The sequence below is a fragment of the Coloeus monedula genome, assembly GCF_965178545.1.
Source record: "Coloeus monedula genome assembly, chromosome: 5".
Taxonomy (NCBI): Eukaryota; Metazoa; Chordata; class Aves; order Passeriformes; family Corvidae; genus Coloeus; species Coloeus monedula.
The window spans coordinates 52313574-52328320 of NC_138785.1; the positions used below are offsets into that span (position 1 = coordinate 52313574).

Sequence of the window (14747 nt, forward strand, 5' to 3'; positions counted from 1 at the left end):
GAGAGTGATGTTACACCTACTAGTAATATGAGTATAGGAATGACTAATTTGATGGGTTTGTATTAAACTCTGTTAATATTTTTTTCTTTTTTCTTACAATATTCCTAATTTGTTGCAAAATGTAATTGTGATACATACAGATATTGCTATTGCTTATTTGAGTCATCCAAGTAGTCAGAAGTCATCTGTAGTTGCCCAGATCATCAACAAAGAGAGAGAAATTTTTGTAGTGATTGACCTTATTTTTAGGTTGCATTTATTTTGGACTTTTCCCATTGGAAGCTATATTTGAAAGTAACAAGAATAGTGGTTGGTTGGGTGTCATCAGGCTGCCAAAGGTACACATTTAGTCTTTTATCTGACATGGATGTTGTGGGGTTAATATTTCAGGGATCAACTTTCTTGGATTTAATTAAAATAACACAAAGAAGAAAACTCTTGTTTGAATCCCATCCAGTACTTTGGTAGAGTAGATGTCAAGGGTAGAGTATCCGCACCCCTTTAGCCTGTTTTCCTTTCCTGGAAGTCTTTCCCTTCATCACAGAGAGATTTTTTTGGGTAAGTGCTGAAAAGTTGAATCCATTAGTCCTTGTTTAATGTTCTTCTTCCTTTGCTGTACTAACCATGACCAGTTGCCTAGAGATACCTGCCAAGTCATAATTTCGTAGGATTTGCTATTCATTGTCTTCAAATTCATAGTTAATACCTGTACTTTCTAATTTTTTTAAAATATTGTAACATTGCTGCTATGATCCTATCAAACTATACTGATTTGCATGTTTTTCCTGTTTCCTAATACTTAGAAACTTGATGTTTGGAGGTGAACCCCCTTTTATCTCCAGGCTTCCACTGAACCTGTTACCTTGCTCATTTAATTAGCTGAGGATCATCACACAGGGGGAAAAAGAGTCATTTTCCCTGGGAAATAACTTCTCTGCTAAAATCTTACTGATTAAACTAATGGTGTTTGTTGATAGGAGACATCTAGTAATTTGCTGTGCTTGGATTTGAAAGCCTAATAAACTTCTCATTCTTTCTGTGTTACTAAATTTCATGTGTCATTTCAATGGTGATGTGGAATTGTGTCATTATGGCTTAATGGAAATGCAATGTCCTGTGATGACAGCTGTGAGGTGATCAAACTGGTGAGAGGATGTGATCGTTAACGCTCACTGAGGTGGCTCACTGAGCACAAACCAGGTGTGGTAGCTAGATGAAACAGTGAAATTGAAGCTGTGGGAGAGCTTCCCGATGTCCAAAGATGCTGAGACACTGCTGGCTCCCACCTACCAGTTCAGATTAACTGGATAGGATTGCAGTAGGATGCCAGGTGCCTGGCTCCTGAGCTTTGGAAAGAAGAGATAAAAATCTCTACTAAATCTTAATTATCACTCAGTCATTTCCACACATTAGATCTGTATCTCTCCAGTTTAGAGAGGAGGATGTTGTGGGGGACCATGTCAAAGCCTTACCCAGAAATTAAGATTTAGTAGACATTAGGGATGCTGGTGGGTGAGAGGCTGGACATGGCCCAGCCATGGGCACTCACAGCCCAGAAAGCCAAACGTGTCCTGGGCTGCATCCAGAGCACCGTGGGCAGCAGGGCCAGGGAGGGGATTCTGCCCCTCTGCTCTGCTCTGGTGAGACCCCACCTGCAGTGCTGCACCCAGCTCTGGGCCCAATATAAGAAGGATGTGGACCTGTTGGAGCGAGTCCAGAGGAGGACACAAAGATGATCAGAAGGCTGGAGCACCTCTCCAATTAGGACAGACTTGGAGAGCTGGAGCTGTTCAGCCTGGAGAAGAGAAAGTTCCGTGGAGATCTTGTTGAGGCCTTTCACTATTTAAATAGGACTTGTAAGAAAGATGAGGACAGACTTTTTAGCAGGGTCTGTTGCGATGAGACAAGGGGTAATTGTTATAAACTAAAAGAGGGCTGATTTAGGTTGGATATAAGCAATATTTTTTTTATAATGAGGGTGGTGAAACACTGGAAGAGATTACTCAAAGAAGTTGTGGATGTCCCATCCCTGGAAACATTCAAGGTCAGGTTGGGCAGGGCTCTGAGTGATATGATCTAGTTGAAGATGTCCCTGCTCATTGCCAGGGAGTTGGACTAGATGACCTTTAAAAGTCCCTTCCAACCCAAGCCATTTTATGATTCTATGATTTTATGATTTTACCTCTCCAGGACTTCTTGACACTTTTAAAGTGGAGAATGCTGCCAAGAACACATGAGCCCCTTCTTCCTGAAAGACTTCTCCCCCTCCCAAGCATTACAGTCTAAGGACATGATTAGCAGTCACACTTAGTGCTAATGGGTTAAAGGGCACGTAGTCTGTTCTGTTCACTAGACAAGAAAAGAGGAAGTAAAATTTCTTAATTCAGCCTTTCCGGTCTCTGTAAATTTAATGCATCAGCAAACTGGGGGTTATGTCCTAAATAATGCACAGACTGGGCTGTGGAGGAGTCCCTCACCTTTAATAGTGTTCTGAAATGTAAGTTGTAGGCGGGTGTAAAAGAAATAGTTTCTCAAGTCTGCCATGTATATTGTTTTGGAATATTAATGCTGTTAAGCCTTTATCCTTCCCACCTCACAGATCTTTCATGCACATGCCAAGTATTTCAGTTATTTACATACCATACCATACCATACACTACAGCTTCTTAAAATACATTTCTGAGTTCCTTTGATAAAGCAGACTCCTTTTGTTGTGGTTTTACGTGTTGGTTGGTTTTCTTTATTAAGTTAGCACTTTATGGTATTTCTCTTCAAGCAACATTGTGTATTGGCTTAGTTAGTGTTCAGCCAGGCCAGAGTTTTAACTGTAATGGACACATTTAAAATGTTTTTATGGCTAAAAATTGCAGTAAAGACACAGAGATCAGTTTTGAATCCTTGAGCAGATTTCTGTGTATGACAGGATCGAACTCGGTGATAGCAGATAAGACAGAGGGAACATCTTAATTTCCCAAGTACAAGAAAATAAATGTTACCTTAAATTACATCTCATAAGCTTAAAGTTTGCCTTTTTCTCAGACTAAGGGGGACACCCAGTGGCCGATGAAATTATCACTGCTTCCTGAAAATGATTGCGCAATGAACGTGCGCAATGAACGTACGCTATGCTTTTTGACTCATAGGAAAACAGAGAGAAATAGTATCAGCCCAGCAACTGGAGTAGCCTCTTGCAGGTGTGCGGGCTCGAGAGGACAGGTCAGGACGAGCCCTTCCCCGTGACAGCTGCCACGCTGGGTCGGTGGCCGTGACTTTCCCCCGTGCCATTGGTCCCTCCTGCCTGAACCTTAGAAATCAACAGCATGGATAGAAGCTGCCTCTGGCTTTGCAAAGCGCAGTCCTTATTTTCAAGCAGGAGGCCAAGAAATACAAGCCAGTCTTTTTCTCATATTCTGATTGCTGTTTGTAGGGTTTTATTTTTATGCCTCATTTCTGCTGTACCTGCTTTCCCTTCTGTATGTCACCACGGCATAGCACAGGTGCTCACCAGGCTGATCTGCAGGATGCCAGGCAGCGAGAGACCAAAAGATCTTGATGCAAATACTTCAGCAGAAAGAGGAAGTGTTAGACAAGCGCAGTGAATTCAGCCGGGCTCCCTCTTCTTAGGCATCGGAAAAGGTGTGAAGAACTAAAACCCCATTCTTCATCACCTCTACCCATCATCACGATCATCATCTCTCAGCGCAGCCTGCAGGTGTGTCTGGAGGTGCGCAGCGCTCAGGTGCTGACTCTGGCACCCCGCTCTGGGAAAGGCTGTGGTGCAGAGCATGGCTACGGCAGCAGGCCCAGTCAGGCACCCTGCGAGTGATAAGAAGGGCAAACTCGCACGTGTGGTGCTCCACACCTGCCAATGGGCTATTAGAACGCCCTAATTAGAATGCCCCAATTAGAAATGAGTAAAACACTTTTGTGAGCTTGCCAGTCAGTGTGCTGCTGGACACAGCCCTCCCAACACGAATTCCCGCCCTCGGCCCCGTGTAGGGCAGGCACACACGGGAGGGGGCACGGCCGGGCAGAAGGGCCGCCCAGACCCTGCCCCGAGCCGCAGGGGTCTCCTCCAGGCCTGCCTCCGACCCTCACACACTGCGTCACTGCTCTTTGTCACCCAGCACGTGACAACATGACCACCACCAGCATTCTGAGGGGTTTATTAACAAGTATAATACATATGCACTGTATACTAAATATAGTATGAGGACTGTACAGTACAAATTTATGTTCACAGTTTGACATGACAAAATGTCATTACTGAATTCCCATTGGACTACCAAAGTAGAAACAGTGAAAGTACATTAAACATTCACATCTTTAGTAAGAAAAGATTACCAAAATGTCTCCATATTTGCAAGTTATAGTAATGCACGCTAGAAATCTTTAATTAGCCATTCTGTCTTATTAGCTTATAAAATATATTACATTTTATTAAAAAAATTCTGCATAGTTTATAGAAGTATTAAAGTAAATAAAACATCCTTGCTATATGTTCCGGTGAGAGATGCTAAGCAAAAAGATTATTTTGGCCCTCTAAAGTACATGAAGTGCTAATATCTGTAAAATATAATGAAAACTGGTGTAGCCCTCTTAAGAAATGTAAAATGCTTTGTAAATTTTTTTAGAAAGGATTTGTATTCAACTATATATTGCTAACCTTGGCAGAGACAACAACATACTTGAACAAGATGTGGCATTAGAAGTATCACTGCAGAATGCTGCGTGTGTGTTTAAAGAAACCCCACACATTAATACCTGCTTAGTTTCTTGCAACTGTATTAGAAACTAGTAATTTATTATAATCAAATGGCTTGAACGAGCACATTTTAGTAAAACAGTATTACCTGTTATACACGGCATAGTGCAATATTGTTAGGGAGAAAGGTGAGGGTTTTTAAATATACTCATTCTCCACGATTAGGATTTTCTATCTAAACTGGCTTTTCTTTAGGACATAGATGGAATGACTGGCTTTGGAAAGTATTTAATCGTGCATATTTCAAAATTACAAGGTATCCCTCAAATAAAATTGCTAAAATGAACCAATGAACCGGTTAAGATGTAAATTCACATTCAGCTGAAAGTGTATTTGTTTGTAACCTTTTGGACATCGCACAAAGACACCACAGACACAAGTGAAAAATCCTGTAAGGAAGGCATTACCATGAAATAATCTCAAATACTTATATTTAATATTTAAATTTTTGTTGTCCTAATTCACAAGACACTTGGATGAAGAAATTTTAAAGTTCTCCTCGATCTCCACTGTATTTGTCCCCACCATTAGCATAAATATTTTCAGGAAAAAGGTACACAAGCTAATGAATTAACATGGCAAATAACCTAGATTAAATATCTGAAGTAATTCTTAGTTCTAAAAGTTCTGTTTTTAGGGTAGATTTAAAAAAAAATTAAAAAGAACATGTTAATGAAAACATTTTATGTAAGCCTCAAAAGAGAAACAGAGCATTAGAAAGAAATGTTCTTAAACATCCTGAATTTTAAAAATCTGCATTTTTTTAAGGTAAAAATGGGACCAGTTGCTATTAAGGTGCTTATTTTTATAGTATCTGGTTTTTCCCCTCTACAACGGAACAGAGAATTGTTTTCCTCCCAGAGTAGTAAACGTCTGTAGACTTGTGACTGATGCCACAGGGTTCCCTCCACACAGCCTCTCAGCCAGTGATATGCCTGGATTTCCAAAATTGCCATTAAAACCTAGAGCCAATTCTGCTACCATGGACAATAAAAATATCCAACAAAAATCTCCATTCTGGAACAGTTGCTCATTAGTATCAGTCTCTTTCCTTTAAGTTCCTCAATGTCACCAACAATCTGGCCTACCAAGAAAGAAAAAAGACTGATTCATGTGCCAGGTGTGTCAGCACGACAGGTGAGCAGATGAGGGAGAGTTACATGTAGACATCAGATGTAGCCCTACCGAGGTGGTGAGGATGTATGGAGTTGGAACAGAGCAATTGCTGTCAGAGCATTTTTCTACAGGAAGTACAGACCTCTCCTCTAATTCCACGGGCATGTGGATGTCAGCAGAACAGCTGGTAAAGTCCTATCACAAAAAAAAGGCTCTTTGCACTCACACTCTTGCATCTCCAAGATTGTTTGGCATTGGACTCCACTGGATATAGAAGCACAGCCTACCTGCTCCACAAGCTCAAATATACCCACCTGCCGATGAACGCTCCACCTGCCTCCTGCAGAGTTCTATGAAACTCTTCCTCCCCTCACACCTCCATTGTTCACTGGGTTTTTCCAAAAGAAAGGAAAAGCTGACTTCAGTATGTTTAACTTGCAGGGAATGGTGTTTACCTTACATAGGGCAAAGAAGGAAAACGCACTTGTGAGTGTAGAGAAATACATCCTATTTCCTTCCAGGGCCATAAAGTCTGCCAGCTAATACAGACAGAAACCTTCCTTTCAGAGGGCTCCCAAACAGGAACATTTCTAGGGTCAACAGCAGGTTGCTTGAATTCAATTTATTTTACCTATGGAGTTCTGTTTGCTAACAGACATGGTTTTAATGCAATAGACACATCCACAGGGAAGCAGCTGTACCTACCATCGAGAGACTACCAGAGTCACAAATCAGTTAGGAACTAGATGATTTGGTATATGTTTTTATCCGAAACAGATACGACTCAATTTATCATCAGAAGTACTTCATATCTGCTGCCATCTTCTCATAAAAATACTCTGGATCAATACTTTTAAATACTGTAGTGTATTAAAGTGGTACTCAAAACAATCCAGTTTGGAGCATTTTTGACTTAATGATTGCTATTTTCTGCTATTTTCTGAAGTACAGCAAAGAGAAAAAAAAATATTTAGAAGAAATGCAGGGGGCATGATTGCAGGGGGATAGTCTATATCCCTGAAATGAGGTGCAGTAGGTTTCCATGAATATCATTTAATGCCAAATCACAGGAGAGTACCATAGGATCACAGAATAAACTGAATTGGAAGGGAGCCATTGGGATCATAGAGTCCAACTCCTGGTCCTGCACAGGACACCCCAAAAGTCACACCATATTCCTGAGAGAATTGTCCAGACGCTTAACTCAGGCAGGCTTGGTGCTGGGACCACTTCCCTGGGAAGCCTGTTCCAGTGCCCAGCCACCGTCTGGGTGAAAAACTTGCTCCTGATGGTAAACCCTGACTCAGCTGTGTGTCTTCCATCCATACACTTGCACAGAAACCAGACATACAGAGTCACACAAAGTCTTCCTTTCACAAATCCAGTGGGGCATTATGCAATAAAAACAAGGATATATACTACACTATAATTCAGATGACAGATGACATTGGTTTAGACGCACAGTATTATGTACGGACCAATTCCTGCCCATTTTTCTTCTTGACTGGGGTAAATGATACTATGACTCAATCTTTCTGTAAAGTAATTACACTGTTTAGATTTATTTCCTCAGCATTACTCACTGTTTGGGCAGAGGGGATTTCTAAATCAGGTGTATTTCTAAAACTGCTGTATTAACCACACTGCAGAAATCAACAGAGCTGGGAGAGTCCATTCATTGCATTGTTGAGCATAAAATGAGAGTGTATCCCTTACAGGGCACATAAATAATAGTCTCTGGCAAGGACTAGCATTTTGGATATTCAATAACATTTACTATTTTATCAGTATATGCTGGGTTGATTATACGAAGAAACCAACAAAAGCTGTTAGTTTACAAATTCCCTTATTGACAAATGAAATACAATAAACATACTGAATGCAGAAAGGGTTTGCTTAGCATCCCCAGGAGAAAAAAAAGAAGTGTTCACATTCTTTAGGTCTGACCCGTGGCAAGGACATAGAAGGGTTAGATAACATCTGTTACTGACCATATGTAAGCTTTTAATGGTATAAACTCAGAGATCCAGACCAGCTGAATCCAAATTAAAAGGCATGTGTAAAAAACAAAAGAAGTGTGACAAGAGTCAGGGACAGAAGACATTCAGACTAGCATGTGGCGTTTCCTGTGAAGAGCAAGATGGTCTGAACGTGAAAAGCTACGGTCACAGTCTGGGCACTGGAAGGGTTTGATTCCTGTGTGCTTGCGGAAATGCCGCGTTAGTTCATCAGAGCGAGCAAACTTCCACGTGCATCCCTCCCAAGTGCATTTGTACGGTTTTTCTCCTGGAAAAGGAAACACAGAAGTGGGGATTTAAGACACGAACACATCAGTTCTGATCACATCAGTTCGCACATAAATCTGACAGATTTATTTTATTGCCTTCCCAAATTTCAGCAAGTAGTTCAATGCTTACTCAAGCCTCCAAACAGCACAAGGCTGCAGAGTACTCTGCACTAGAAACTGTGTAGTCAAAGTTAACTGACCAAAAAATTGTTTCCTGACACAACTTATTTTTTATTGCCTCTCTGTTCCTCTCCCTGCCATATTAGCACTTGTTTTGTCTCATGACGTGCAGAAGCATGAAGGTTTAAGCATTTATTCAAGTATTTTCAAAACAGGGATCTCATATTCTAGATTTCTGGGGGAAAGGACTGTACAGCATGACAGGGAGAAATCTTGTGATTTCTGAGATCTAATGTAGTGTAAATGTCTGGCACCACTGTCTCAAGTACCTCAACTTAAACTCTCTCTCCATCATAAATCATCCTCCTCCTTTAACACCACTGTATTGCCCAACAGGTAATTGGCTGGCTTGATGCACAACAGACGTGAACTGGGCTCCTAAATGTGTCTCCTATCTTTGTAAAAACCTTGGATGTGTACATATTCATTCAGCATGCCAAGAGAAACATTTCTGTGGAGAACAGAGATGGGGATATGTTTACTGGAACACTCATTAAGAAAAAAAGCACCATTGCACCAGTGGTTAGCATCTCCTCAGTGCAGATGCGTTTGCATTTGGCATACAGTCCAGACTTCTGCAAATGGGCTACTCCCATGGAAATCACTGTCAAATTTAACAGCAATGTCATAGGTGAGCCAGTGCAATTTAAACTGATTTGGTGTTTACAGGGTGTGTGGATTGAGTAAACTGCAAGCAACTGGACACAAAATGAGTGAAGAGCCAGTGAATGTAAAACACGCCAGCACTGTGAACCCATTCTGGCTTACAGTCTCTTGTTGTAGGTTTTTCCTACTATGTCCTCTGTCTTTTGCTCAGCCTATAATTATTTCCACAACAATGCCAGATCTACCTTCAGTCATTTTGTTATTTACACCTGTGGTCACCTGGCCATTAGCAGAAATTACAAGCTTAGCCTACTATTTTACCATAGACTTGATGAAAGAGAAGCATAGCTATGCTCAAACCTGTATGAGTTCTTCGGTGAGCTTTCAGGTGGGAGCTTTTAGTGTAGACTTTGTTGCAGCCTTCATAATCACATCGATGTATTCTCCGTTTTCTTTGTGTGTCTGGAGATTCCACAGGTAAAGGTCTCTTTCCTGGCTGAACTATAACTGAAGGGTGATTCCTGCAAAGTCAGATTAATGTTAAAAATGAAGATTTAGCCCAGCAAATCTCAGCTAATATGATTCATAACAGAGCCTTTTATTCACTACCACTCTGTCTCTTGGCAGAAAGAACAACATTACATGCATGTCGAAAAATCCAACAGGGTTTAGCAAATTTTGTGTATTTTAGCAGTAATATTTTTAAATGTTTACTCACTTTGTGGCATGATGTAGCCATTTTTACTACTTCCTAGCTTTTTTTTAAAACTTACACAGGAAAAACCCCCTTCAACTTCTTGTTTTTCAGTCAAACCCAGATTTCTTAAACCCTGAGCAAACTTTTCTTATATTTGTTCACTATATTTTTTCCTTCAAATATAACTAATTTGCTTGTAATTGGAAACAGCTATTCCATATTATTAAAGAAATTGTGTCTTCAGGGTTTCAAAGCAGAACTCAGTCTTTATTGTTCCAGCCACTCCTTTAGAATGTAATTAAGAATTTCCTGTTTGGTGCTGGCAGGAGGGTGCGGCCTCCCTGTACCACTGACGTCAATTCCTAAAAGTAGAGCTTAGCCTGTGTGGCACACCCACAGGATGTCTGAAGTTGTCCCTCCACCTTCATAAACATAATTTTTCACTCTAGAAGCCCACAGGTATAGTGCAGGTAAGACATATATGAACTACGTATGGACTTCTGCAAGAAAAAAACCCATAATAATGCTCATGCACGCAAAAATATACAAGCTTCTTAAGAAGTGTCCTTGACTGTTGAATGACACCCCTACTGCAGAACTGGGGACAACCTTGATTCTTTCTTCCACATCAATGTTAGAAAAGGTATGTTTGTCAAAAAGGTATGTGTAGAGTGTAATGTTCAGATATTAGCATTCCTTGTGGCAAAACCAGCTCCTCCATGCAACAGAAAGGAGCCTTCTAGAACTCCCGTCTTTTGTAAGTTAATGTATTTCACATTTTTACCAATCACCTTATGTTTTGTAACACTGGGTTCTATTAGTTACTCCCAAGATCCTTTAGGGCCTGATTTTCAGCAACATTGAATACCTACTTCTCTCAGCAAAATAGAGGCCATATTCTAAAGACAGAAAATCCTGTGCATGGTTTAAGAAGAAAAGATTTTTCTATGACTCCACAGCAGCAGGATGGGGATTACCAATGTGGGTAAAGTTGAATTCTGTTATTGATTCTTTTATTAAGAATTACAAGCTTGAAATTGGGAGCCAAATTCTCTTTCTTGGGTGGTTCTGTGACTGTTGAATGATGTACTCTTCAAGTACACATCTAATCTAGCTAAAAATATTATAATGGCAGGACACCCCAGATGGTGATGTTACACAGAGATGGACACACTCTTAGTTAAGAAGGCAGGCTTCTAGCTTCCAAAGAAATGGCTCTCTAAAGCAATGCTCAGTTTTAATGCAGTTGCATACCAGTCTTTTTGGAGAAGCTCTGGCTTAGGACAGTGAACAAACATGGTTTAAATCATTATGTGTGGAGGCTAGTCCTGGACATGGTAGCATCTGGGAAGAGGGAGAAAAAGGGTATTGGCCATACACCATTTGTGATTTACATTTTCAATCTACAAGTGTCTGGAAAAAGCACTGAGAATGTCTCTTCTTCCCCTTAGGGGAGAGGTGGCTGGCAATACAACAGAATGTTATCAATTATCAGTTAGGGTGTGGCAGTTTAAAAAAATGGTTAGGGTGGTGTCAAATTCAGAGGTAAATATTAAGTAATTGCCAATAATAAAAGCACAGCCCTAATTCTTACATTCCCTCTTCTACAACCACATGTAAGTTCATGTAAGTCTACCAATTTAAGTGCTACTCTTCAATAGGTAAGAGTATTTTCCAAAAATGTTAAAACTTCAACAGCTTTTTCTTCTTTACCACAGACAACACTATGTTGGCAGCATGAATTAGACTTTGAAACTTGCATGAAAATACGTTAATGAGGCTCCTTACATTTTGCCAGGTTATTACCTCAAGTTTGATTTTAGAAGTAACTGCACAGTTACATTGATTATCAGACATACTAGAAAGTCCAGCCATCCCTACAGAAATGCCACCAACATTATTTATATATATATAGATATATATACAGCCAAAAGCTAACACTAAAGCAAAATAAGTCACTTAAAAGTCTTAAGTAAGTCATTTCAGTGAGACTAAAGGTTTCCTATGCCCCTTTAATATGCCCCTTTCAGCTTGTGTGTCTGCATAGCACACTCTGGGCACTTGGAACCAATGAAAAATGATAAAAACATCATTGCCCAACTATAGTTCATAAAGCTGTGAGAAAACATCATTTTTTTAAAATAAAGGTTTAAGTATCTCATCTTTTAACTTGTGTGAGTTGTCTACGTATTTTTTTTAATGATAAGAAATACAATTTATAAACTTCTTGTTTTGGATACAGCAGAACTTGAAAGGGCTGGCTCTAGGAACAAGAACTAGAGCTCCACAGGACAGCTACAAAGCAATTTAAGCTGTTATGATAAGAGAACGGAGTCTCCATGAACATAACACTCTGCATGGGCAAGCAGAGGAGATGCTTTGGAAACATGGACTATACAAATGTTTTCTGTAACAAAGCTATCTACACATTATACCAAATTTTATATTCTTTGCTCAGTGCATGGGTTTCCTGGGTAAACTAAACCCACTGGGAAATAAATAATGCAAATCACTAATGCAGGTGACAAGTCTGCAGAAGTCTCAGCCCTGGAGGAAGGGTGTGGTACCAGCCAGGAACAGCACTTACTGGTTTGCTCTTGTTAAAGAGACTTAACAAAGACAAAAAATAAACGGAACCATTTGATAGTCCTGACCTAGCAGTAGTTAGTTCCAGCTACATAAAGACCTGACTCCCTTGTGTGGCATGTCCATTACGGAAGGTGAGTTACCAGCTAGTAAACACACATGTTTACTATGTTTATTACAATAAAATGTGTAAGCTTATTTAAAATAAACAGCATATATTTTATAAAAGCTAACTGGCAACTAAGTGCAAAGAGCCTGCAGTCTAGAAGCTGCATCTGAGCTGTTTGAAGACAAGGAGGGGTGCCCACAAGAAGGCTGTTGTGGAATGTAGTCAGCCCGGGAGCTGTGGTGTGCCTTCGAACCCAATGGCCATGAGCAGGAGGAAGGCAGCTTTCTGGAGGAAATACAGGAGACCACCCATCCTATGCTTTTCTTTCTCTTTCTGAACCATACTCACGCTGGGTTTTGAGAGTCTGGTTTGAAGCCCTCTTTCCCTGCTCTATGAGGTGAGGTCAAACACAACCACCTCAAGGGTAACAGTGAGCAGGAGGAAAGTGCAGAAATGGATTCTGAGGTTCTGTGCTGTGAGCCCTGCTCAGCTCCCAACTTCAGCTCCTGCTAGAGCCATGCTGGCAGCCTGCATGCCTACCCAGAGCTGCTGAAAGATGAGCCAGGCTCTGGGTCATTTAGTAAGTTGACAGGATTTTCCCTAGGCAAAGAGGAAGTGGAAGGGTGGTCATGGCTTCTCAGGTACTTTCTTGAGAATTTTTTTTAATGTTTTCAATTAAAAGGTTTATGCCCCAGACCAAATTTCTTCTTCTAGCCCTTGTCCTGCCTTCTGCAAACAACACTGTTTTAAACCCATTAGATCTGTGATCCAGTTCATGCAGTGACCCCAGTAACAGCTATACCAGCACAATGAGTTAATACTGGGAAGGAAACAAGTGGCTGTGAGGAAAGGAAGCTTCAGAAACTACTTCAGCTGCCAAAAAAAATCACCCACAGAAACAGTGGCCTCAGGTAAAAATGCAATTTCACTGGATATACACAGAACTTGTAAACCTGAAGAGGTTCTTCCCACCAAACAGGCAAAATTTATGAAAAAAAAAAGGTCCTCCAAGAAGAGAAAGTCACAACACTCATTTTGAAGAAAGATATTTCAAGTAACATGAATAGAGAGATCAGTATGAACTGTCTTTTAAGTTTCTTTGAATTTTGCTGCTGGTTTTACATAAGTAAGTTATCACTGGCTTACTGGGAGTCCTACTTTCAGTAAATTTTAGAATTGGGACCTATCAACGCTTTAGAAATGCATTATATAAATGGCAGATCTATTGCAATGTATAAATATAGATCAAGTCCTGTATTGCTGAAGAAGGGTGAAAGGAAAGCTGAAATCACATTTCACAGTGGCAGTGGTGGGAGGGATGAACATTTTCCTGTATTTTATCACGTTCTAAAGCATAGCAACAATCCTTCCCACTCCTCAAAACTGCTAACTGCTGTAGTGAACTGCTTTCCCATCTTCTGCGATCTTGGGATTACTGTTAGCTACTTACTCTTGCAACATTACTTGCTGAGGAGACAACGAGGTGATTATTGGAGGGGACATTTGTTCAGGATAGAAGTCAGTCTTCGATGGTTCACTTCCTGGCTCTACTTTGATTGTTTTCTTCACTGTGGGCTTCTCATAAGACTCAATGACAGGCACTGTACAGGAGAGGGTAGGAGAGGTAAGACAACACATAAAAAATATGAAGAGTTATGGAAATAAAAAATATACATAAAAATCTCTAGTTAAAAAGAGAAACTCATCAGTTCTATATTCACCGTGACAATTTATACTAAATAAAAAATCTTTCAGTTTTAGTTATCTCCTGATGAACTATGATTCAAAACATTTCTATTAATTTTCATCAGTCTCATGCTTTTATCAGTCCAAATCTCGGTAAATAAATAGTTTATGTAGATACAAAAGAGCAATGAAGCTGGTTAAGGGTCTGGAGCACAAGTCTTGTGAGTAGCAGCTGAGGGAGCTGGGGTTGTTTATCCTGGAGAAAAGGAGGCTCAGAGGAGACCGTATCACTCTCTACAATTGCCTGAAAGGAGGCTGTAGCCAGGTAGGGGTCAGTCTCTTCTCACAGACAACTAGAGAGAAGATAAGAGGAAATGGCTTTAAGGTGCACCAGGGGAGGTTTAGTTTGGACATTGGAAAGAATTTCTTCCCAGAAAGGGTGATTAGACATTGGAATGGGCTTCCCAAGGAGGTGATGGAGTCACCATCCCTGGAGGTGCTCAAGAAAAGACTGGATGGGGCACTCAGTGCCATGGTCTGGCTGACAGGGTGGTGCTCGGTCACAGGCTGGACTAAATGATCTCAGAGGCCTTTTCAACCGAATTGATTCTGTGATCCTATGACCTTGGAAGTCTGGTAAAATACTTACACAACAAATTCTATGCCTGTTTATTTCAGAAGAACAGGAATTATGTTCCATTTCCTAAAATGCAAA

The 14747-nt window shown here is 40.5% G+C and overlaps 1 protein-coding gene across 8 annotated transcripts in view; it reads right to left on the minus strand.

Annotated features, from left to right (window-relative positions):
* Positions 1–4166: 4166 nt before the first annotated feature.
* KLF3 (KLF transcription factor 3) overlaps positions 4167–14747 on the minus strand; it is a 30155-nt gene continuing 19574 nt past the window's right edge. For all 8 annotated transcript variants that reach the window (XM_082282365.1, XM_082282369.1, XM_082282368.1 and 5 more), the window contains 3 exons: positions 13797–13947; positions 9315–9475; positions 4167–8167 (listed from right to left, as the gene is read on the minus strand). In XM_082282365.1, the coding sequence (XP_082138491.1) occupies positions 7986–8167; positions 9315–9475; positions 13797–13947 (494 nt within the window). In that variant the 3' untranslated portion in view covers positions 4167–7985. The remainder of the gene's footprint in view (positions 8168–9314; positions 9476–13796; positions 13948–14747) is intronic.